At 50.2% G+C, this 24,926-nt stretch overlaps 1 protein-coding gene across 1 annotated transcript in view; it reads right to left on the bottom strand.

Annotated features, from left to right (window-relative positions):
• Nucleotides 1–24,653, bottom strand: part of PLCL2 (phospholipase C like 2) — a 218,020-nt gene extending 193,367 nt beyond the window's left edge. Inside the window, exon 1 of the mRNA XM_068981490.1 lies at nucleotides 24,354–24,653. Within this exon, the coding sequence (XP_068837591.1) occupies nucleotides 24,354–24,653 (300 nt within the window). The remainder of the gene's footprint in view (nucleotides 1–24,353) is intronic.
• Nucleotides 24,654–24,926: the final 273 nt, after the last annotated feature.

The raw sequence follows: 24,926 nt of genomic DNA, 5'->3' as shown, positions 1-24,926 counted from the left end.
ACATTCACAATACAACCAACTGTTTCTCTCAATTTTACTTAAGAATAACAGGTTGGAAGTAAAAAGAACAAGTTTATTTGGATATTCCACCTCTTCCATTATTTTAGAAAGAAAATCAGGGCCAATTCACCCACTGGGCAGTAGACACAATGCTTAAGACCCCTACTCCTAAGAAGGCCACGAGAAAAGGTTTTATTTTAAAACTAGAAGGAATAAAAAGAAACCTTAAAACGTTTTCATATATAACATGAATAGATTTGTCTTCACACCAACATAGTCGCAAAATATAACTTTAAAAGTCTGTTTTTCTTTCATGGAGATGTCCGTGTGTGCTCAAGTCAGGTCCAACCCCATGGAGTGTAGCCTGCCAGACTCCCCTGTCCATGGACTTTTCCAGGCAATGATACTGGAGCAGGTTGCCATTTCCTCCTCCAGGGGATCTTCCGCACCCAGGGATCGAGCCCGCGTCTCTTGCGTCTCCTGCATTGGCACGCGGGTGCCTTACCAGCTGAGACACCAGGGAAGCCGTTTCCATGGAGGACGGAGCCACTTTCCAAGGAAAAGGAGCTGGGCTCGCGCCAGTGACTGTGCAGCAGCCCAGCTACACACACGACTCTCTTGTCCCAAATGCCTTTCCCCGTGGGCCTGGGCTGTGTTCCTCAGAGCAGAAGACGGTTAGCGGCGCCCTGGCTGGGCCCAGAAAGTCATGGGCAAGGACCCCCTCCCATCTCCCGTCTCCTTCAAAGACGGGCGGGGTCAGAACTAACTGGTTCCCCACACACTCACTGCCTGTACTCGGAGGAGGCTTAAACCACAAGCAGAGCCACCACAGCAGTCTCCCTCTGAATCGATTTTTTTTTTTCGATGCCTCTGAAAACACTTTGCATACAACTGATGGCATCATTGGAAATTCACTTCCTTCACATAGAAGATTTTTTAAAACTTTGTAAAGAATAATACCTCTCACTCTCGTTTTAAATACAAAATTAACTGGTTGTTTTCAAGAAAACGGAAATATATCTAAATAGTGCATGTAAAACAGAAAGGACACCACATTCTAAAAGAAAATTTCAGGGAAAAAAGGCAGCTCCTTTGCTTTGATACTGCGGGTGAAACGGAGTCCTGTTTTCCGACCGTCAAGCTGCCCTGAGTCCCAGCCTCCGTGTGATGATAGAAGGCCCCTCAGCCCAGCAGGCCAGGACGGGCAGGGCCAAGGGGCGGGGAGCCCCCACCTCTCTCCCGAGTCCATTCACATCACTGCCCAGGACCACGCACACACCACGGGGGTGCTGTCCCTGTCACGAACCAGAGGGCTCGATCCGCACGTCCCCGTAAAACCAAAACAACCTTCAGAAGCATCCCGGGGAGCTTCCTGGAGCCTGCCCCAGCGGCGTCCGGCACGCGGGTGGCCGGCAGCATCCAAAGCCCGCACCTGGGCAACGGGCCTCACTCCAGGGCCGGGTCCCCACCAAGCCGGCTCACCAGGAAAGGCCTCCGGTGGGAACAGGCGTCCCCCGTTCTCCCAACAAAGGTGCGTTCCGACACGTGCACGCGCTGCTCACACTGGCCCTCCGTGCTGACCAGGGGATCTCTGCGGTCTTCACTCAGGACCTCTAAAGGTTAGGAGGGAAGGTCAGGGCCTGGCTCAGGCCGAGCAGACAGCTCCGCAGGCCTCGGGCGTGCGCCTGGGCCCCGGCCAGCAGGCTCTGACAAGGCTGGGCAGGGGCAGAGAGAGCTGCAGGCTCCCGGGATGCGGGGGCTTCCCATCACGGCTCTGCATGACAGAGGCCTCCGTGGCCACCGCACTCTCCGAAAAGCCATCACCAAAGACGAAGTCTCTGAATCTCCACGCACACCTAAGGGGGCCTGGATAAAGGATGCTTGCTCACGGGCTCACTCAGGTGCGGCTGGAAGGGACCCGTCCTGCCAAAGCCTGCTGCCAAGTTCTAGAAACACAAGCCGACACAGGCGGCTTCCGTCCTCGCCCCGCGCACGGCTAGAGGCCCCGCCGGGACAGAAGCGACCCAGCTCCCCGGCCGGGCGCGGCGTCTCCCACCCAGGCCTGCCGCGCCTCTGCCCGCGGAGCACCCCTGGGCAGCCCGCGGGCCCACACGGAGGTGGGGAGCCCGCCGCACGCCAGCACAGGCCTCCCGTGAGTCTGGAACAGGCAGGAGAGGAAGCGGGAAGGGCCGCGCCTGGCTGCCCTCGGCATCTTCCAGCGTCAGAGGAGGCAGGCGCCCAGCATCCCTCCACAGGCAGCGCCTGTCAAGGGCGCCCGAGGCAGCTCCAAGCCTGGAGGTCCCTGCAGGGGTCACCCAGCCCAGGCAGAGGGTGGCTCCACCCCGCCTGACACTCTCCGGTGGCAGCACGGTCTCGGGCTATCTGTGACACACACAATAATAATAATTTCCTTCACAGAAGCAAGTTTCGGTGAGAAAGAAATCCACGAGATGACGGCACATCATGGATCACAGAACGAGAACCGCTGTCCTCATCTAAAGACGGTTAGAATCCAAACGGGAGCCTTAAAGGAAAATAGTTTCTGCACGCGGATTCTCCTTTTCAAAACGCTTAAAATGCTTCTTCCTCTCTGGGTCACGGATAGCCCCGCTGCCGACTCCTAACACCTTTCCTTCAGGAGACAAATGTCTCTGAGCTGGACGCCAATTAAATTTTGCTTTTTTGCCAACATAAGTGAACCAAATGCCTGGCAAGTAGCCATAAAATACTCTCAGAGATTAACTGGAGGTTGAGGGGAGAGGCAGATGAATACCAAGATACCCGGAACAATTCCATCCAAACCATTTCAGAATGAAAACTAGAAAGCTATACTACAGCCAAACCATTTTAATTCAATCAGCCTGTGTTCTTGCTATAGAAATCATGCCTTTATTTAGCTTTAATAGTGATATATATATCAGGAGGAGGGCATGGCAACCCACTCCAGTATTCTTGCCTGGAGAATGCTATGGACAGAGGAGGCTGGCGGGCTACAGTCCATGGGATCGCCAAGAGTCGGACATGCCTGAGGGACTAAGCATATGTCAGAACCTATCATGTCTTTAAAAAAAATAAAGGTAAACGCAAGCATTTCTTTCTTAGGAAAGAAGAGCTGCTATAACTTCTTAAGCTTTCCACCTCCTTAAAAAAAAAACTCTTTCATCCAGACTGACTCCTTGACCACAAAGGAAGGAGAATGGACGCGGCACTGCACGCCAAGCTAAGGCGCTCCAAACGAGAGGTGTGGGTGGCCGTGGGGCCTGAGCCGGGCGACGGGGCGACAGGGACAGGTGTCGCGAGGACAGCTGTCTCCGGGGCTGGAGGGCAGCGGTGAGCCGGGGAGTCACGGGGAGGTCCCCGGCGACGCTGCGGGGCTGCGGGCAGGGTCAGGATGAGGCCCGATGGGGGAGGAAGCCCAGCACCCATGGGCCCCGAGGACCCACACGGAGGGCAAGGGCGGGGGTCAACGCCGAGCGGGGCCCCAGTGCAGGGGGCACTGACACTCCTGTAGGCCTCAGCCAAAGACCGGAGAGAGAGGGGCTAGGAACCTGAGCGCGTCTACGTAACCATGGAGACAGACGCACAGGCGCAGAGGCTGGGACCTGGCTGCCGGTGCGGGGAGAAGGCAGCCCCCAGCACCGTGGAGGGGACACCGGCTGGTGCATGGGTCCCAAGGACGAGGCCGGGGGCTTCCCTAAGAAGCACGGGGTAAGACACATCCAAGGACAGGGGCGGGGAGGCGAGAGCAGGGCCACTGGCAGCTCGTCCTGCCAACACAGGCCCACCGGTGGGCCGGCCACCCGCCCAGACTAGGGGCCGCAGAGGTGGGTGGTGGCAGGCGGGGTTGTCCCCCCAGCTCCAAGGAGGCCAGCCTGTGGCCTCGTCCCCACAGCTCATGCGGCCCCTCCCAGAAGCACACACAGCCCCCCACATCCTGCAGGGTCTCTGGTCTGGCGGGGGGGAGAGGGTGGGCAACAGCTTCCCCGTGGTCCTGGAGGCAACAGGTGGCCTCCCAACGACCAGACAAGACGCTATTACACCTTCCTGGGATGACTGGTAGGTGCCACTCAAATTTAGTGCAGAAATATTTTTTGCTAACTTCAAGGATGTCCAGATGCTCGGTCTTCTCACCAGAAGCAGGGAAGCGGTTGGCTTATCTAAGCAGTATAGGAGCAGGGCACACACAGAACATTCATGGCATTAAACGCGAGGCCCTTCACAGCTGAAAGGGAGCTCATCGGTGTTTCCATCAGCTGGACAGCCCACCACCTCAGGGAGCAGCTTCCCAAAGAGCACCGTTCCAGGACCGGGTTCTGTTTTGTGTCCTGTCAATCCAGCAGGTGAGGGAGGCAGGGCCACCATCCCAGCTGACACACACAAGGGTGGCGGGGGCAGGGGAGGCCAAGGCCACAGGGCGGGGACCTGGGGCCAGAGCCCAATCTTGCTAACGCTTCACGTGACCCGGGCGATCTTTGCACACGTGGGTCAACTCTTCCACCTGTTAAACAGGAACACAAGAGAGTTGAGAGTGCAAACTGAGCTGGTGTTAACAACGCCTAGTGGAGATGAAAGACCTATGCAAACGTGAGGTGTTATTAGCTTACACAGGAACCTTCCTGTTTTGTTTTTAATTATGAAGTACCATTACCACCATTTTTTATTTCCATAACATCTTGCTTTATGAGTTTTAAAGTTATTTCCAAACATCAGGACAATCATGAAGTGAGTAGGTTAACACAGCTTTATTTCAATGTATTGAGAATATAGTGAGATACAGAGAATTTCACTGATTTTCTTAAAAGTCAAAAATACGATCTGAAGTTCAGATTCGTTATTATCTTCAATGGGATACTCCCTACGAGAATAAAATAAAAGTGTAATTTGTAATTCCATTAATTAAAAATTGTGTTGTCTTTTTGAATCTATTGAAAAACACTGCAAATTCATAAATAACTGCATTTAAATGATTGCTACCATCTTAAGAGGCTTCCTAAATTCTCTCTGAACTGTTACTTTGTCCAAAAAAAAAATGGAGGTCATTATCTTTAGTATCACAGTCCCTGCTCAGGTCATAATGGACCCTTTCACAACTCCCGAGATGAAGACCTCACTAGCTCTGTCCTGGGCATGACTATGCAGGCCAACTCACCAGCCCTGAGCGCTGAAAGGCAACAAAAGTGACTGGCTGGGGGGTGAGGCATGAAGCCTGGGGTCACACGTTTCCACTTGAAACCATACGCAAACCAGAGCCAGAGTGGAACAGATCAAAAGTATGAAACCAAAACACGGTATTCAAATAAGGTGGAACTGGGAGTACTGAAAACACCGTAAATTACAGATGATGAGAGAGGCGAGAAATTAAACGCGACCTTCGAAACAGGGTGTACCGTGAGGCCCGGCGCTTCAGTCAGGTCCAACTTTTTTCCGACCCTGTGGGACTGTCTCCACGTGATTCTCCAAGGCAAGAACACTGGAGGGGGTTGCCATGCCCTCCTCCAGGGGATCTTCCCGACCTAGGGATCAAACCTGTGTGTCCCTTACATCTCCTGCACTGGGAGGTGGGTTCTTTGCCACTAGCCCCACCTGGGAAGTCCTTAAAATACAGTAGAGTCCTTCATTAGGATTTCGAAGATGGAGAGTGAATCGCGTGTGAACCAACAGGAACAGCACTGGCCTTTCTCACGCAAAGAACTGAACCGACAGTGAGGCGGCAATGAGCAAATCGTGTAGATAAAGGGATCCCCTCGAGATCCCTGCGGGTTTTACCGACCACATCGGTCACTCAAAGTACTGACCCAAGCGTCACCTAAGAATCCGCACCTTCCTCAACACTGCCAGCCAAGAATCCACACCTTCCGTGTGCAAAAGAGGGCACGGATGAGTCCTCTCGGTGCCTGGTACATCCCATCAGGCGGAGGCACGAACCCCAAACCAGAGCCCCGGGCTCCCCATTCGCAGCCCCCGGGCCCACAGACCGGCGCCCTGAGCACCGGAACTGGGGTCTCCGTCTTGAGTCTGAGCCTGTGCAAAGAAACCCAGGAGCGCAGCCTCCGGCCTGCCTGAGGCGCTTCTGTTGATGGTGTGAAACAGAAGCCCCTGCGGCTCTGTTCAGATACGGGAGAGGAGCACATGCCCGGGCTAACCGCGCCCTCCGCCCACGACGTGGCTCCTGCTGCCAGGCGGACAGACGCTGGGCTCCCGAGGTGCCCGCGCTGCCCCAGGCCCCAGCTGCGTCTGCGGGCGCCGTCTGCACGGCTGGCCCTGTCTGTCTGCGGGCGCAGTCCTCAGGGCCGGCACTGTCTGCCCGGGGGCGCTGTCTGCAGGGCTCCGCGCCGCTCCCCGGGCCGAGCTCCCAGCCCCGCCAGAGGAAACTGGCCCCAACAGCTGGGTGTCGGAGGGCGTCACCCCGGCAGCCAGGCGCCCACGCGGAGCTGACCACACCTCCCCTCACACCTCTCTTCTCCCCTCCGCGGCGCGGAAAGCACAGCCTCCTGAGAGGCGTTCTGTCTGGGCACAGCCCTGGGGGCCCCTGGGTTGGGGCGGGGCACAGGCCAGCCAGGACGCTGATCCTGCAAGCCCCCCACCTCCCGTCTCTGGCCTCACCGTGGCTGGTGGGGGCCTCCAGCCAGATGGCATCTCTTCAAACCAAGCTGCACAACGACATCCTTCCCGCAGCCTGGTGAAGAAGAGGTGGACACTACCCCCCTGGACATCACCTATGGGCCCCACAGCCCCTGGGGCCCCAGGAACAGCAGGTCTGGGCGTCGCCAGGCACCCTGGGTCAGGAGTCTGTGACTGCGGACGGCTCCGTCTGCCCCACCTCCCTCCTTGCTTGAGCCTTGCTGTCTGGCCCAAGCAGCAACGAAGGGGACGCGGGATGAGCTCGCCAGGGTCAGGGAGTGGCCACGCAGGGGGATGCCTCTCCACTGAGCGGGGGGCCGGCGGGGCCACCTGCCCACCTGCCTCGCGCTGGTCCACCCTCCTGCTTCTAAACCTCTGCGGGCGTCACTCATCAATGGCAGGTATTCTTGGCCGGGGGGGGGGGGGGGGGGGCGGGGGGGGGTGTGTGCGCAAAATTTAACTGTTTTAAGATACTCCTGAACACTATTTTCTGGGCTTCCCTGATGACTCAGTGGTAAAGAATCTGCCCACCAGTGCATGGGATGTGGGCTGGGGAAGATCCCACGTGCCGTGGAGCAGCTAAGCCCCCTGTGCCCCAACTACTGAACCTGCGCTCTCGAGCAGGGGAGCCGCGACTACTGAACCCACGGGCGGCGACTACGGAAGCCTGTGGGCCCCGAGCCTGCGCTCGGCAGCAAGAGAAGTCACCGCAGTGAGCAGCCTGGGCCCTACAAGAGCAGCCACCCGCGTTGCTACTGGAGCGGCCCCGCCCACCAGAAGCCCTGGAGAAAAACCCTCAGGCAGCGACGGAGACCCAGCTCAGCCAAAAACAAACAAGATTTAAAAAACAAGCAAGGCAATACTTTCTTCCCTTACAGAGAAGACGGGTAAGATCTGGCTAATTACACCGGAAGAAACAAAACCCTGCAGTTCTTAGCTTGATAAATATTAGCGAGTTCTAAACTTTCACAGAAAGATTGTAGGCTTTTTTCCCCAAAGAAGGTTATAGCTCATTTCCACTCTTCCTCCCATTTACAAATGAGTAAATAAAAGCTACGATCAGAGGTGTGCTAATTAGGTAGACATACCTGGGTCCCAACCACGCTCAGGAAAGCCTGAGGACACTTCCCTGCTGCAGACCATGGACCCTCGAGAGGAGGGGGGTCTCCAAAGACTAAGGCTTCTCACATCGCCTCTCTTCCTCAGGGCCCACCGAGGGCAAGGGGACTCAAGCTTCTCTTCTGGAATATCCACGCACGGTAGTTTGGAAGAGAGAAAAGACTGACCTACATGGACGAGCATGAAGGGCGGTGGTCGGTCAAGTCCCAGAGAGAGCGCATCATCAAGTTATGAAGGCCACAGGATCCCTCCCATCACTGCTCTGCCGTCAACAAACCAGAGTTTGCAGATGTTTGGGGAGTTCGGTGGCCATTTCTCCTGACCACAAGGAAAAGGCTACAGCCTTCAGAAAGGAGGCGTTCGCCCTAAGATCACCCAGCCCCACTCTTGGCCCACCACCGTGCGGTGCACTGAAGCGTCACCAGCAGAAATTACTGGCACAGACAGCTGTCTTCAAGGTTCGACGTACAATCTTCCCGGAGCAAACAGCGTTTTTACTACATGTCGCCCCCTGAGGTGGTTAAAGGAAACGCGAGACCTCATTTCAGCAAAGTTTGAAATGTGCAGTCGCCTCTCTCTAGAAACAGTGACCATGCCTCAGTCAAATGCGTTCTTTCAAAAACCAGTCTTCCCGCGGAGGTTCTTCTTCCATAACAGAATGCCCAGGAACTCAGAGCTCTCCTCTTGCGAGGGATGGCAAAGGGCCTAGAGATGGACCAAGAGACAGGAGCTGCACAGTGATGATCGGTCCAGGTAGGCTGAGGCTCCAAGGAAGGAACCCTGCGTCTTTTTGGCACTGATGCAACCTCCGCCTTTATCTGGAGCCAAAGTACGTTCATAGGGTACGGTGATCAGCATGCAGGGCAGACGGTCATTTTCACGAGTAAGTTGGTTTTTCCAGATTTGACCTGACGGAGCAAAGTATCAGCTGCGGAAAAAGGCAGCTCGACTCCTTGAAGGAGAGGCTCCGCTGAGGCAGCTGAAGGCTGGACCCCACCCCTGCTCCCCACCACCGACAGGACCACCAACCACCTAACCTCCACGACTCTGGGGCTGCTTGCTCGCTCATACCTAACGGAGCCAAAGAGTCCAAGACCCAACACAGGAGAAAGGACCCAGCGTTTCTGAACCCTGGCCACATTCTCAAATCTCCCAGGGTGCCTTAGGAAAACCCTGGAAATTCTGATTTAATTGGTTTGGCGTGGATCTGCACATTAGTATGTTTTAGAATCCTGGTTAATTCAGTGCCCTAAGAATTCCAGCGGGACCCATTTGAAGAGCTAGTGCTCTCCCAACCTGAAGGACCATTTCGATGGGACAAGATATTAATAAATGCCAGCAGAGCCAAAACTCTGCTGACCACCTGTGACCCCAGGTAGGTTGCTCTTCGGTGGTCAACCCCAAACTCTCGCTTTCGTCTATGACCTTGGATAACTGGTTTCTGTTAGTTCACTGCTTTTGAGACCAAAAGTGCTCTTGAGAAAACTCTTACACGGAACAGGTGCTCCACAGATGAGCGCTTCTCCAGGTTTTGCGCGAGCGGCACAGTTTCGAATATCAAACCTGTTGCGTGCACCCGGAGGCATGGAAACACGCAGAATCACACCACGGCAATCATCAAAGCCCGCGGCGACCACAACAGTGCCGGAGGACAGCAGTGACCGAGAGGCTGCCGCCCTTCCCCAGGCCCGGCTCCTTCATTGTTCCCAACGCAGCTCGGGAAGGATGCCACCCAAGCGCTCTTTCTCAGTGGGCTCCCACCTGCCCTCCACAGCATCACGCAGCTCGGGCTTCCGCCAGGTCACGCCACAGCCTGAGTGACCCTCTGCAGCCAAAAGCTGGTCTCCACATTTATCAACAGGACAGCCAGAGAGTGTGAAAGGCACCGTCCTAAACAGTGCAGGGTGAAGCAACCTGTAAGCATTTGACTTTGATCAATATTCACAATTGTGCAAATCAACCATTTGTTGATTTGCAGAATTCAACCCCCAGAAATATGTAGAGGCATACACTGTTCAACGGATTTTCACAAAATGGAACCTTCACTCTCAGACCCAGCAACCAAAACAACTGACGGCCCGAAGCCTCTTGGGTCCCTGCCTGCCAGTCGTGAGTCTTAAATGGGACCATTATGACGACTTCTAGGCTTTTCAGGTGGCTCAGGGTTAAAGAACCCCCCTGCCAAGGCAGAAGACGCAAGAGTTCGAAGCAAAGTTCAGTCCCTGGATGGGGAAGATCCCCTGGGGAAGGAAATGACAACCCACTCCAGGACTCTTACCTGAAAAATCCCAGGGACGGAGGAGCCTGGCAGGCGACAGTCTATGGGGTCGCAATGAGTCAGACACGACTCTTGCGTGTCTCACGCATGATGACTTCTATCCCAGCACAAGTGAGCTTGGCTGTCTCTGTGCTCTGCATAAATGCTGCTGCTGCTAAGTCACTTCAGTCGGACACAACTCTGTGCGAGCCCATAGACGGCAGCCCACCAGGCTCCGCCAACCCTGGGATTCTCCAGGCAAGAACACTGGAGTGGGTTGCCATTTCCTTGCATCTTTTTGCGTCGGCCTGTTTCCCTCAACATTATCTCAAGGGGCGAGAGTGCGGTCATCAGCTCTTTCTGCCCTCCCTGTCTCTCTCCTCATAGTATTCCATTGTGTGATATGCTTATTTCACAGGACAAGCATTCGGGTTGGTTCCAGTTTGTGGCTGTTATGTCTAACGCTGCTACAAACATTTTTATACATGTCTTTTGATACCCAAATGGACTAATCATCTGTTGGGCATACACCTAGTAAGAAAGACAGTGTGGTATGAACAAAAGAATAGGCAAACAGACCAATCTAACAAAATAGACTCAGAACAAACCCACACATATAAAGTCTTTTGATATATGACAACCGGCTGATGCAATGCAATGGAGGAAAATGGTATTTTCAAATAAATGGTGCTGGATAAATTAACTGCATGCTTATACGGAAAGAAAACTCTTGACCCCCACCTCATACCATTAAAAAAAAAATAAATTCCAGATACATTGGAGATCTAAATTTGAAAAATAAATTTTCTAGAAGTTAAATAGATGAATATCTTCATGGTCTTAAATATCTTAAATAGAATACACACACACAAAAAAAATGACAACCACAAAGAAAATGCTGATAAACTGGATTTCACTAAAATTCAGTTCAGTTCAGTCGCTCAGTCGTGTCCGACTCTTTGCAACCCCATGAATCGAGAACTATTATTCATTAAGAGGGGCTTCCGTGGTGGCTCAGGTGGTAAAGAATCTGCCCGCAATGTGGGAGACCCGGGTTCGATCCTTGGACAATATGATCCCCTGGAGAAGGGAATAGCAACCCACTCCAGTATTCTTGCCTGGAGAATTCCATGGACAGAGGAGCCTGGGAGGCTACAGTCCTTGGGACTGCAAAGGGTCAGACAGTACTGAGCAACTGACATTCATTAAGAAGTATCCCTTAAGACAGTGAAAAGTCCCACACTAGAAGAAATGTTCCATATACATATGACACAAAAGGCATAGCCAGAAAATGTAAAGAAGTCCTACAAATCCATTTTTTAAAATACAAAAACCCAATTTTTTAATATGTGCAAAAGACTTGAACAGACATTTTACAAAGCAAAACATACTAATGGCCAAGAAAACATGAGAAGTTGCTCAACATCATTCATCATCAGGGAAACGCAACCTAAAGGCCGGTGAACAGAAATTAACGCAAAATGGATCAGAGAGCTAAATGGAAGACCTGACCCTATAGAGGCAAAATACTCTTTGCATAAATCGCAGGAAGATTTTCTGATCCACCTCCTAAAGTGATGAAAATTAAAACAAATATAAACAAATAGGATCTGATTAAACGTAAAAGATTTTGCATAGCAAAGGAAGCCATAAACAAGAAAAAGAGAACCCTCAGAATGGGACAAAGTATGCGCAAATGAAGCATCCCACAGGAACTAAACTCCAAAATACACAAACAGCTCATGCAGCTCAATACCCAGTCAAAAATGGGGGGGAGACCTAAACAGACATTTCTCCAAAGCAGACACACAGATGGCCGACAAACACACAGAAAAACACTCGACGTCTCTCATTATTAGAGAAAGGAATGCGATCAAAACTATAAGGAGGTATCACCTCACACCGGTCCAAATGGCCATTATCAAAAAATCTACAAACCATCAGCGCTGGAATGGGTGTGAGAACAAGGGAGCCTCCTACACTACTGGGGAGAATGTACATTGGTGCAGCCTCTATGGAGAGCAGGATGGAGGCTCCTCAAAAGAAACCAAAACTAGAACCACCACAGGACCCAGCAACCCCACTCCTGGGCATACACCCAGAGAAAACCGCCATTCCCAAAGACGCAGGCACCCCACTGACCCCTGCAGCACCGCTCACAGCAGCCAGGACCTGGAGGCAGCCTGAGTGTCCACCAGCAGAGGGACGGACAGAGACGCGGCGCGCATGTACGACGGAACATTGCGCCGCCACGCCGCGGAACGAAGCAGCGCCGCTTGTGCAGCTGGGGACGGACGTGGAGGCTGCCATACAGTAACGCAGAGAAAAGCAAGCGCGGGATCTGAACAATGGAACAGGTGATCTTACTTGCGAACGAAACAGAGACACAGAGGCAGAGGACAAACTCGTGGATGCCAAGGAGGGAAATGCGGGTGGGACGGACTGGGAGATTGGAGCTGACACAGACGACCGCCGAGGACCCGCCGCACAGCACGGGCTCCCCACTCTGCTCTGCGGCGACCCAGACGGGAAGGAAGTCTAAGAGGGGACGCAGGCATGATGCTCACACGGCGGACCGGCGCTGCGGCGCACCACTGCAGAGCAGCCACACGCCTACAAAAATTAAATAAAAGTCAATAACTGAAACTATCAAAACCCCTCGAAAAAAAGAATGAGTGCTAGACTACAATATCCCACGAGGAATAGCTTCTAAAATAAAGTGTATTTTTTTAAAAGATAAAGGCCACTCTGAGATACACTTACATAACCATCCCAGGTACAATTTAAAAACAACAAAACCACGAACAATGCCAAGAACTAGGAGGCATTTAGAGCAATTAGAACTCACGTAACCCGATAGGTGTGTCAGTTGATTTTGTCAGGAAAACCACATGATAATATTTATTGAAGCGGGATATACACATATTCTATGACATAGCAATTCAACTTCCAATGCCATTTTAAAGTACAGAAAATACATTTATGGGAATATACATAAGCCAGAGAAGGCCTTCAAAGAACCTGTAAATCTCTTCCAACAAACCACCAAAAACTCCAAAGACAAACACATCCTTTAAACCCATATTACATCAAGAATTCTATTAGCTCCAATATGAAAACCTCCAAATAATTCTATTTGTATTTAATATAATCTATTAGCATGGATTAATAGAAATAAAAGCCTAAGCAACTCACTGTATTTCCTCCAAGAACAAACAGTAAACCATTTTAACTATTAGAAAAATTACATCTACTTATGCCCACAGGATATCAGCGCTTAGAAGGAAGATAAAAAATCACAAGTAGCAGGGAACCATATGAAGAGAGTCACAGAGCTTGTGATTCTAATGGTAGCTGCAAACGAGGTCACTTATCCCTCCGTGGCCACACTAATTGGTCAAAAGCAACAGAAGCCTCATCAGCAACCTCCATAAAAACAGGCTGCCCCAGCCTGGGCACTTTCAGTTTAGAGCGCAGCCACCTGCCGCCCATCAGTCTCTCACGAGACAGCACGCGTGCCAACCACCACTAGGCGATTTGGTTCACTCTTCATCTTTCCTATTTATAAACAGTCTTCAGAGTATATGCTCTCGCGAGTGCAGCATGTGTACACACACGGCTATCTATAGCAAAAAAACAAATTCTCAAAGATAGATGTTTGGAAGGCCACATCTTGTGCCATTAATACTCACATACTGCAGTATTACATAACAACTTTTTTCCAATTCTGTTATGCTAATATGCAAATAGATGAACTCAACCATAGCTAGAAGCTAAATGTACTGATCAGCATGGCCTTGTGTATCTCTAACTACAAAAGAATTTTACATGATCTCTTTCTGCTCTAAAAATCCCATGAATCTACATTATTAATCACTTTTAAATCCAGCTGCTCAGTTTCTGGGGTGGTAATATCCACTATTCCCAAATCCATATATTCACTGTACTCCAAGAAGATGCCTGAATACTGAATTCACAGCAAGGAAAGTGCTAAAGCCATGTTCTGTAATTTTATAATTACTTGACAATCCCAAAACAATAGTGGGGATAGATGTCACCAGAAAAAAAAACTCACCTAAAAACAAATAGTTACTATTATCTGCTTTACCTTCCAGGACCCTAAAAAGTGTAACTCAAATTTGTAAAAGAAAAAAAAAAAGGAAATAATCCCCTTCTGTTAAGCTTTGAAATCCATCAAAAGAGAGCAGAGAGAACAAAACTCTGGTTTGCAGATCTTACATGACCCTGTGGGGTGGACGACTATGGCTACAGCCTTTTATTGGTTGGGCCACGCTGGCTTCATCTCAAGATTCAGCTACAAGAGGTCCAGCTTTTTTAATGACAAATCAGCCGTATATTTTAGGACTGGTAGAAGTGACTCTGACTGAGGAACCCGAGCAGCTTGGACGAACAGGAAAACAAGGGAAAAGTCAGGTCTACATTAGAGAAGATGAAGGGGGAAGGGGGAAAGGCAGGCAGAGCCTGGGCTTCCAAGTCCATCGCAGCGGTCTGGGCGCTGGCTCAGCCCCGCAGGCTTCGTCATCTTGCCTGGAAACCCTCACAACTTGAGGAACAGGCTTCCTCGCGCATAAAAAGGGACCAACAACCGCTCCCCCATGATGAGGGGCGACTTGTGTGAGACAAGTGCGTGTCCTGGTAGCTCATCCTCACCAGTCCTTGAGTCGCAGTGAAAGGTCGAATGGCAGGTAGAAACGAAATGGAAAGGGAGCCGCTCACGTCATGTCAGCAGCGTGGGGCACGATGTGCTGAGGGAGTCAGGGCTCCACCTGCGCAGCTCTGGCGGCCAGTACGCTGTTTTTTCTGCATTTCCTTCTCTATTATTAACGCTATACAGCAAGCACTTCCAATGGATATCTCCGAACAGTACAGTAACAATGGCGATGAAAGTTTAAGCAATTTAGTTCTTCAACAAAAACCGAAAATATCAACGAAACCAAATACCAAAAACTGTATTTAAATGCCTTAACAAACGGTAAAGCTCTCCCACCATGCTTTTTAAACTCTGTGAGCAGAACGTAAGTCCAAAGAAAATTTCAAAGATCTGTTCTTATTTCAGGGGCACAAAAGGAACAGGTCATTTATATTAACATCTTGCAGAACAGTTCTGGAACCAACCAAAGTCCTGGATCCAACTTAAATGAAGGTACTTCCATTTCCAAAACTATGTATATGAAATACATTTCTTCTTTGAAATGCACAGCCCACGGAGTTTTATATTCCAATCGAAACCAGCTGGAGCTACATCTAAACAATGCCTTCATCAAACTCCCAAGGTAAGTCACGTCATTTGTGCCCACTTATTCACCAGGGCACATGTTCGCTGAAAAATATATACTTAAATACAGGCTTTCCACAAGATATTAAACTAAGTGTCTTTATAAGCTCAAAGTGAATAAGGTGAGTGGCCCATACATTAAGCATCAGCATACAGGCAGAGGGCAGATGGGAGGCAGAGAGTCTATCGAGAGCGACGGGTGACTGAGCCAAGCCCTGGGGCAGAACTAGAGCTGAGAAGAGAGAGGCCAGGGCAGGCTAGGTTCAGGCACAGAGCCGTTTCCTAGGGCTTCAGCACAGGGTGTTGCAAAGGGCTCCTGAGAAGCAGATAAGCAGGGCGGCCACCTTGTTTACCATCCAAGCTGGGACCCCTTCGAGAGCGGAAGGAGGCACTCTTAACAATTTTGTCAGGACAAAAGGTGTAAAATCCAGACTGTCCTGGGCAAACCAAGACACGTGAGTGCTTGGCTCGAGAAAACTAATGTCCAGCGCCCTCCGACGTTTGAAGTGGAGCTTTTTAGGTATGTGCTCCGTTATAATGATGTATCAAGATTTCCAAAGGCACCGAAACAAAAGTCACTCGCGAAGCATCTTCAGGATAAGTCTGCGAAGTTTATTCGGGTACATTCTTTCTATCTCAAACTATAAAGCTTTCAAAATGGAGATGGCAGTGTTAGCGATCTCCATTTCAAAGGAAGCCAAATGAGTTTGCGCATCTCAGGATCAACTCTAAACGAGAGAAACTAAAAATCAGAAAAACAAGCATATGGGGGGACTGCTTATCGAGTGTTTATCACTGGCCACATGCTGCTCTGAATATTTCACATACATCATCTCATTTAATCTCCATGACAACAGTTCAGGGGAGATTTCTTTATCTCTATTTTAGAGACGGATTAAGTAGACACACAGACTTAAATATCTTGCCCAAGGTCAACAGGAAGGAAGAGAGGAAGCCAGAATCTGATCCAAGCACCAAACTTCACACCCTCTAGTTTCCCGCCTATTCTGCCCCCCAAATAATCTGGACATGCAATGTGTGTCCTGAGGACAGATCAAGACCCTCGGGATACAGGCATACCTTGGAGATACTGTGAGTTTGTTCCAGACCACCTCAATAAAGTGAATATCACAATAAAGAGAGTTACGGGAATCTTTTGGTTCCCAGTGCATACAGAAGTTACGTTTATACTATACTGTAGACTATTAAGTGGACAAAAGCATTGTGTCTAAAAAAAAATACATACCTTCATTTTAAAATACGTTATTGGTTTAAAAACAAAAGCTTAACCATCATCTGAGCCCTCGGCGAGCTGTAACCTTTTTGCTGGTGGCGGGTCTTGCCTCGGCATTGATGGCCGTTGACAGGTCACAGTGGTGGCTGCTGAAGGCTAGGGTGGCTGTGGCAATGTCTTAAAATAAGACACAATGCAGTCTGCCACATCAATTGACTCTCCTTTTCATGAACAATTTCTCTGTAGCATACAACGCTGTTTGGTAATATTTTACCCACACGGAACTTCTTTCAAAATTGCAGTCACTCTTCTCGAACTCTGTTGCTGCTTTCTCAACTAAGTTGATGTGATACTCTAAGTCCTTTGTCATTTCAACAACCTTCACAGCATCTTCCCTGGGACTAGATTCCATTTTAAGAAACTACTTTCTCTGCGCATCCATAAGAAGCAACTCCACATGCATTCAAGTCTGATCATGAGATTTCAGCAATTCAGACTCCACTTCTAATTCCAGTTCTCTTGCTGTTTCCACCACCTCTGCAGTTCCTTTCTCCACTGAAGTCTTGAACCCCGCAAAGTCTTCCCTGAGGGTTGGAATCAACTTCCTCCAAACTCCTGTTAATGTTGGTATTTGAACCCATGAATCCCATGAATCACGAGCGTCCTTCATGACGTCTAGAATGGTGACTCTTTTCCAGAAGGTTTTCTGTTGACTGCCCAGATCCATCAAGAGGGATCGCTCTCTATGGCAGCGACAGCCTTAGGAAATGCATTTCGTAAATGTAAGGCTTGAGAGCTGAAGTTACTCCCTGGTCTATGGGCTGCAGAATGGATGTTGTGTTGACAAGTGTGGAACATGAATCTCACTGCACATCTCCCCCAGCGCTCTTGGGTAACCAGATGCATTGTCAATAAACAGTCATGTTTAGAACGGAATCTTTTCTTCTGAGCAGTAGGTCTCAACAGTGGACGTGAAATATTCAGTAAACCGTGTTAGAAGCAGACGTACTCTCATCCAAGCGCTGTTGTTCCATTTACAGGCAGAGTAGATTTAGCATCATTCTTAAGGGCCCCGGGATTTCAGGAATGGTAAATGAGCACGGGCTTCCTCACAAAGTCACCAGCAGCATTAGCCCTTAATAGGAGTCAGCCTGTCCTTGGAAACTCTGAAGCCAGGCAGTGACTTCTCCTCTCTAGTGACGACAGTCCTAGAGGACATCATCTTCTATGCAGAGCTGTTCCATCCACACTGCACATCTGCTGCTTAGTGTCTCCGCCTGCTTGAATTACCTGAGCTGGATCTTCTGAAGAACTTACTGCAGCTCCTACACCACCCCTTGCCACTGCACCTCATACTCTGAGACCACAGAGACGGAGTCTTTCCCTAAACCTCAGGGCTTCAACCTTTTCTTCGGCAGCTTCCTCACCTCTCTCAGCCTCCCCAGAATTGAAGAGCATTAGGATCCTTCTCTGGAGGTGGCTCTGCATTAAGGGGGTGTGGTGGCTGGTTTGATTTTCAATCTGGACCACTCAGACCTTCTTGACACCAGCAAGAAGGCTGTTTGACTTTATCCTTCCCATGTTCACCGAGGCAGCCCTTTTAATTTCCTTCAAGAACTTTTCCTTTGCATTCATTCACAACTTGAGTGCACCGGGCTTACCTGTTGGCCTGTTTGGGCTTTTTGATATGCCTTTCTCACTAAGCTGAATCATTTCTAGCTTTTGATTCAGGGTGCGAGATATGTGACTCTTCCTTTCAGTTGAACCCTTAGCAGACACTGCGTGCCTACTAACTGGCCTAACGTCAGTCTTTCTGTGTCTCAGGGAAGAGGGAAGCCCAAAGGGAGGGAGAGAGAAGAGTCAGGACACACACACACACACCACAGTCCACACACAGAACACACACACAACACGGGTTAGGTTCACTGTCTAATGTGGGTGTAGAGTGGGATGCCCCCAAACAATTACAACAGCAACATCAGAAACCACTGCTCACCGATCACCACGGCAAATATAATAATAATTTTTTAAACTACTGTGAGAATTACCAAAATGGGACACAGAGACACAAAATGAGCAAATGCAGTTGGAAAAATGGCACTGAGAGACTTGCTGGACACAGGGTTGCCAGAAACCCTCAACCTGTAAGAAGGGCACTACCCGCGACGCGCCATCAAGCGAAGCACAGCTAAAGCTGGTCTGCCTGTCCAGACCGGCCGAGACTCCCTCCTGGAACAGGTCTGGCCTCAGTCCCAGCCACGGGACCCCATGCCAGAGGCCAGCAAGGCCTCGCAGCCGCCCTGCTCTGCCCCTTGAGACAGGTGGGTGCCCAGCGTCCTGCCAGCAGACGGGCCCGCTCACACAGCTGTCGCCGGAGCTGAGTGCCAGTCACTCTATGCTCTGAGTCCCCTTAAGGGATGGAATTATTCTGACACAAGGGAAACAGGTCCTTCTGACACCCCTCCAGGGGTTCTGACACGTCAGAGTCAGTACACACACCCGTGTCAGGCACCACACCCTCGATTCACCGTTATCATCAACAGGAAAATGCTCGCCAGGCCGTGTGCACAGTTTTAGATCCTGAGGCTGACTGGTAAAAATATCTGAATACGCCCTGTACGCCAGAATCCATTCATTTGAAATAAAAAGAAAATAGCTAAACTCATCCGGAGGTCTGGTAGACAAGCAAATAATAACAGCCAAAAGTTAGCATTAGTAAGGAGCACAGCATCTCTTCTTGGACACAAAGGTGTAAGATAAGAGTCTGAAGGGAAACGTGAATGTTCACACTCCACTTATACCTGCCTTTGGGCTACAGATAGCACTGCCCTATTTTGTCAAATCCTGAGGCACGGGGAACTTGAGCATTAAAAAAAGCAAAAGCAAAAGTGAAAAAGAACAGTCTCGTTTAGACCCCTTGTAGAGCACAGAGAACTATAAAAGGAACTGAACAGATTCTGGGAGGGAGCATTCTAAGAAACTCACTTGAGAGGCCAAAAGCAGCAATTAAAGAAAACCAGACAGTTTCCTGTCGGTGTGCCTCTGGACCTGGCGAGAAGCACCGGGAGGCCAGCACAAGTGTTTGGAGGCGAGGCTGGGAGACAGGGCAGGCAGGCCGAAAAGGGGGCAAGCAGCTTTGAGTGTCTGAAAAGGAACACCCCTGACGCCTTCTGAAACTGAACTCTGAACCGTGCAGGAGGCTCTGAGTGGCTGAGCCCGGCGCGCCGCCTCCCAGCAGCCAGGGAGCCAGGCCAGGCTCATCAGACAGAGCCAAGGGGCCATCAGATGGTTCTGACCTAAACGACCCCGGCGGCCTGTCTACAGACAAACCCACCTTGTCACTCGGTTACCGTGGGCTGAATGTTCATGACACACCTGCAGGCCTGCTGGGTGGTGCTGTCTCCCCCAGCAGTCTCTCCCCGGGGGGCCCCCATTCAGACAAAAAAAAAGAGTCTAAAGTCAAATGGAGATACTACTTTTTCAGATAAAATTCAGAAAACAGGGTTATTGAGTGCTGGCTTTCTAGGCAGAACAGAGAAATATAGCCCAGGTTTTGCCTGCAGAGAGTCTAGTTTATTTAAACCATAAGGTACATTTTAAATATTTTGTTTAAATATGCATAATAGATGTGAAAAGCCTTCCCACGCTGGGGGCTCAGCATCAAGGTGTAGGGAATCCATGTTCACGGCAAGTTACTGGAAGTTTCTCCTACACACCGTGATACTCTAATAGGGACAACCAAAGATACTAGGGGAAACTACGGGCTGCCTCCTTGGACAAGGCTAAACCTTTGGACCCAGTGAAACTGGAGGCTCTGGACTAGACAGCTGGCTGGCTATGTTATCTGTCAACTTCTTCTGACAGCAGAAAGTGACATGTTTTCTCCCCTTCCAGAATCCCCCACATTTAAAGGGGAAAAATCAAGTCTGGTGTTCCCAAATCAATACTACCTTAACTACACAAAACAGTTAGCGCCGCCAGCCTAACGTGCAGCCATGCCCACGGAGTCCAACAGTTAGCACCAGCCCCGCCGCAAGCAGCGAGCCCCCCCAGCGCGGGTTTCCTTCAGCCCCCGTGGCTGGAGCAAGACCAGGCCACAGAATCCAGCTGAACACTTCTCTCACGTGCCTCGCCCATATGAACAGTGTTTAGTAAACAGTGGCTGCTCTCATCACTTTTAAATACCAAAATAGCATAGTGGCTACACTTCCAACGTATTTTTACCAATACCCTCATCAGCACCTGCTGCGGTCTGGGACGGGGCAGGAGAAGAGACTGGGAGAAATGTATGAGGCGACAGAATCGTTCCAGATCTTGGTTGCGGCGGCCGTTACATGACCGCGTGTGATGGTCAAGGCGCACAGAACCAGGCAGTAGCAAGAGTGAATTTTACTTTATGCAGATCATAGCATGCTTTCTGATGTGCCATCCAAAATATTTAATTAGTTTTGATTAAAGTAAACCACCCAAACTAATGGACATTTAAACTTCATTTATTTCAAAACTTAAAAAAAAAATCCAAGGCTTAAAATGCCACTTCATAATTTTAGATCAAACTCTAGAATTAAAAGATGGAGCTATTTGTTTAAAAAAAAAAAAAAGAATGCCATCTGAACAATTAACCAAATTAACTGTTTCAAAATAAAGCGTGGATTGTAGTGAATGGTGTGATGAAATACGGAAAGAGAAAATGAAAGTGATGTTTTCGTTTACTAGACTACTTAAGATGACAAATATAATGACTTCTCCCCTAAAAATCTAGCAATGGACCTCTGCAAAAAAAAAATCTAAAAAAGTGTTATATTATTTTCAACCAGCTAAGGAAAAGCAGAAAAGTCTGGTGATGAGTTCCATGATTTATTTTTCTTCACAAGGTACTTGAAAGGTCCTACCAGGCTGCTCACTCTGAATTTCCACCGACACTCTTATCATAAGCAAGGAGCTCTCTTAGTAGGAATCTGTACATCTATTTTGGCAGAAAATGTAGTTTTGTAACAATTTCTTTCTCAACACCATATTTACAAAACAGATGGAGTTCCAAAGAAATAATTTTAAATAAGGAATACCATTCTGGTCAGCCTTCAGCGGATTTCTGCACATGTCCAGCACTCAGCAACAGTCCCCTCCTCTGCCCACCGTTTAGCCCATTTCCGCTGTTATTCCTCTCTCTCACGTGGGGGTCCCCACCTAAGAGGAAGGTCAAGACTGTAAGGCACTAGATGGAAGCCAGGAAAACAGGCATAGCCCAGCACGGTGATGCGCGCACCCACCCACACGGCCTCTGCTCAGGAGTGAGCACCCAGACTCCGTGCCATTCCCTCAAGCCCCATCCTCTCCAGGCCCACGAGTGTATTACCGCCTCTCCATTCCATCACCTGCCGGCATCCATCCCGCTGTTCAAAAGAAACCAAGGAGAGATCACTACTGCTCCTTCACACGCGCTCCTGCTAAGCTGTTTATTACTTGTTCAACAAAAGTGAAATGTAATTCTGCCATTCGTGTGACAAAAACATCTGGGCACTATTTGCTGCTTTATGAAATCTGATATTAAAGTAAAAGATCTCTTTATTCTATTAGGCTGCCATGTCTTTAGGAAAACGCCACGCTAAATTTCAAAAAGCTGGACCCTTCAAGACGCCAACTAAAAGGCAGTAGATACCGAGTAATTACCTATTTAAATATAGCATACCCCTGCCCTCCAACCCAGGCTTGAGCAACTTTCAACACTACTTCCATAATCTTAAAGGGTATTAAGAAAATGCACATTGAAAGTAGGGGCAAGAAAAAGGAGTCAATTTGGGAGACAGAGGACAATAAATAAGGTAAGACTGGTAAATTCCAACCAACCATTTTAGAAATTAAAAGAACCTAGAAAAAACATATACTTTCTTACCATTTCTCCATTCATTCAGGAAGCAATATACTGAACCCCTAACTTCCTCACAATGAATGTCTAGGGATACACCTGAGAACAAGGGAACAACTGCCTTCACTAGAAAGAAGAAAAATGATGACGATACCTGGGTAAGTTTCAAAATTCCATTGATTTCTGAGTAATTAATCAGTTCCCCATGTGCTTCTAGAATCTTCAAGGAAGAAAGAATATCTACCAACAAGTTCTCAATTCCACATATCAGAAATGTTGGTAAACCATCCTTCCTAATCTCCCATGAATGTAAAATTAAAACAGATGCTGCTATAATTAAATAAGTTACACTGTGAACCCCATTGCAGACACCAATAAAATCTGAATTTTTTTTTTTTTTTGAAGTGCAAACACAGGCCTTCCAAAAATATTGAGGCAGAGGCGTTAAGATGAGCTTGCACCTTCTCTGGAATTTCCACCTCAGACTTCATTAACACCACAAAGCAAAATCACCACAAGTTATCTAGCAACCAATAAAAACAGGTATGACACGTAACTCTGTCAATGGGATTGATTACCACGCATGGCTGAGAGCAACTCCCATGGCAACATAAGTGACAGAGTAAAAGAAAATATAAGTCACTAAAAGCCAGGTGAGTGTGCAGCAAACATCTACTTTGCTTTCCTTAGTTCAACTCTAAACACCTCCTGCAGATGGTCCATGCACTTGACCTTTAAGTCCTTCAACCGTGCCCTTTCTCAGAGGTAAACTGGGCAAACAGATGACAAAGCAAAAAGCAGTTTCACAACTGCCTGTTACATGGAGTTGCAAGGTGCTATATTTCACCAGATAAGTGCAGAAGCTGATAGCACCATCGGACACTGACACACTCCTCAGAAGGTCCCTGTAGGTCCAGTTAAGTTTCAAACACCCCAAGTGCCAATCCTCTTCACTGGGGCCCATCCTACCCTCCTTCCCACAGGAAGGGTGGGTGCAGGCCCATCACGGTGCTTTGGTGCTCACTGTCCCGGTGACCTCTCAGTTTTCAGAAAGCAACTTTTTCATATTTGCTCCAAACTTGAGCAGAAAGAGCTGGTCCTGCCTAAAGGCTCTGATCTGATCAGCTCATGGATCATTTATTTTTTTCACTTCATGTCGCGAGAAATAGGTTTACCCTGCAGACCAGAAAATAATGTTAGAATGAAATCACCACAAACTCAGGAGTTCCTAGTATTACTCCTGGAGTTTAAGAGGCACCAAATGCTGACTTCCTTCTGCCAAATAACACCAGGCAAAAAGATATCAATACCAAGCAAACCACCCAAAAGAACTTCCACAGAACTGGAGGCCTGCCTGCTGCAGCAACCAAAAGATTAAAACCCTGCAGGACTATAATCTCCCAGAGCTTCTGACCCTAAGAAAACTGAAAGGTGCCTGGACCTTCAGAAACCTACTCCATTTCTCTTCAGTTGACCAGGGATTTGTGCACCCTCTGAGTCTCATCATTGGCAAGAGGCAACTTACAGACCCATCGGAAGAAAACCCTACTGAAGAATTTCTGTTCCCTTGCCTGCGATTCTTAAGAAAATGTTTCACATGATCACCAACTGTCTTTAACATACAATAGAGACCGGGCAGGGGGTCTGTTCCACCAGCCAAGGCTACCGCTGGCAGAGGGTGCCCTGCCGGGCAGGTACCGGGCCATCACTGCAGGCGAGCCCTGCAGAGGTGACAGCCCCGAGTCCCGGGGGTCTGAGCACAGCTCCCCTGCACCCCTTTCCATCCTCCCCAAACGCCATACGCACCGGTCCCCGCTCTGCCGCCCGCAGCGCCGCCGGCGCAGCCCCGGTTCTCGGGAGCTGGGGGCTCCCCCTCCAGCCTCCCAGTCCTGCCGCCCGGGGAAGGACCCCCGCCCCCGGATGGCGAGGGGCGGGCGACGCGCGCCCTTCTCCCACCTACCTTGATGATGCTGCTCCGGCGGGGCAGGCCGCCCGGCTTGCTGTCCCGGGGGAGCGGGCAGGCAGCCGGGCCGGGGGCCGCGGCGAGCGCGGGGCTGACCCGGGCTTCGCCCCCGGGCGCGCCGAGGCTGCAGTCTCCGTTGGAGACCCCGGCGCTGTCACAGTGCGCCCGCCCGGGCCCGGGCCGCCCGGCGCCGCCGCCCTCCCCGGCCCCGGCCCGCAGGGCGCCCTTGGCCGCCAGGACCGGGCCCGGGGAGGAGGGCAGGGCCCCGCCGGCGGCCCCCCGGCCGCGCTCCGCCATGGGCGCCCCGCGACCCGCCAGCACAAAGCCGCGTCCCCGCGTCCCCGCGTCCCCGCCGCCCGGGCCGCGCGGCCCCTCCTCCGCCGCTCCGCCCGCCGCCGCCTCGGCCGCTTCTTCCGCTTCTTCTTTTTTTTTTTTTAATTTCGATGTGCTGTCGGCTTCGGGCTCGCCTCGCGCGCGGTCAGAGCCGCGGCGGCGGGACTATCGGAAGGTTCCTGCAGGGGGAGAAGAGAGACGCGGTCAGGCGGCCCGGGGCCCGGGGACACGCCCGGC

The sequence above is a fragment of the Capricornis sumatraensis genome, chromosome 1 (assembly GCF_032405125.1).
Source record: "Capricornis sumatraensis isolate serow.1 chromosome 1, serow.2, whole genome shotgun sequence".
NCBI classification, from domain to species: Eukaryota; Metazoa; Chordata; class Mammalia; order Artiodactyla; family Bovidae; genus Capricornis; species Capricornis sumatraensis.
This window is presented reverse-complemented; position numbering and strand designations above follow the sequence as displayed.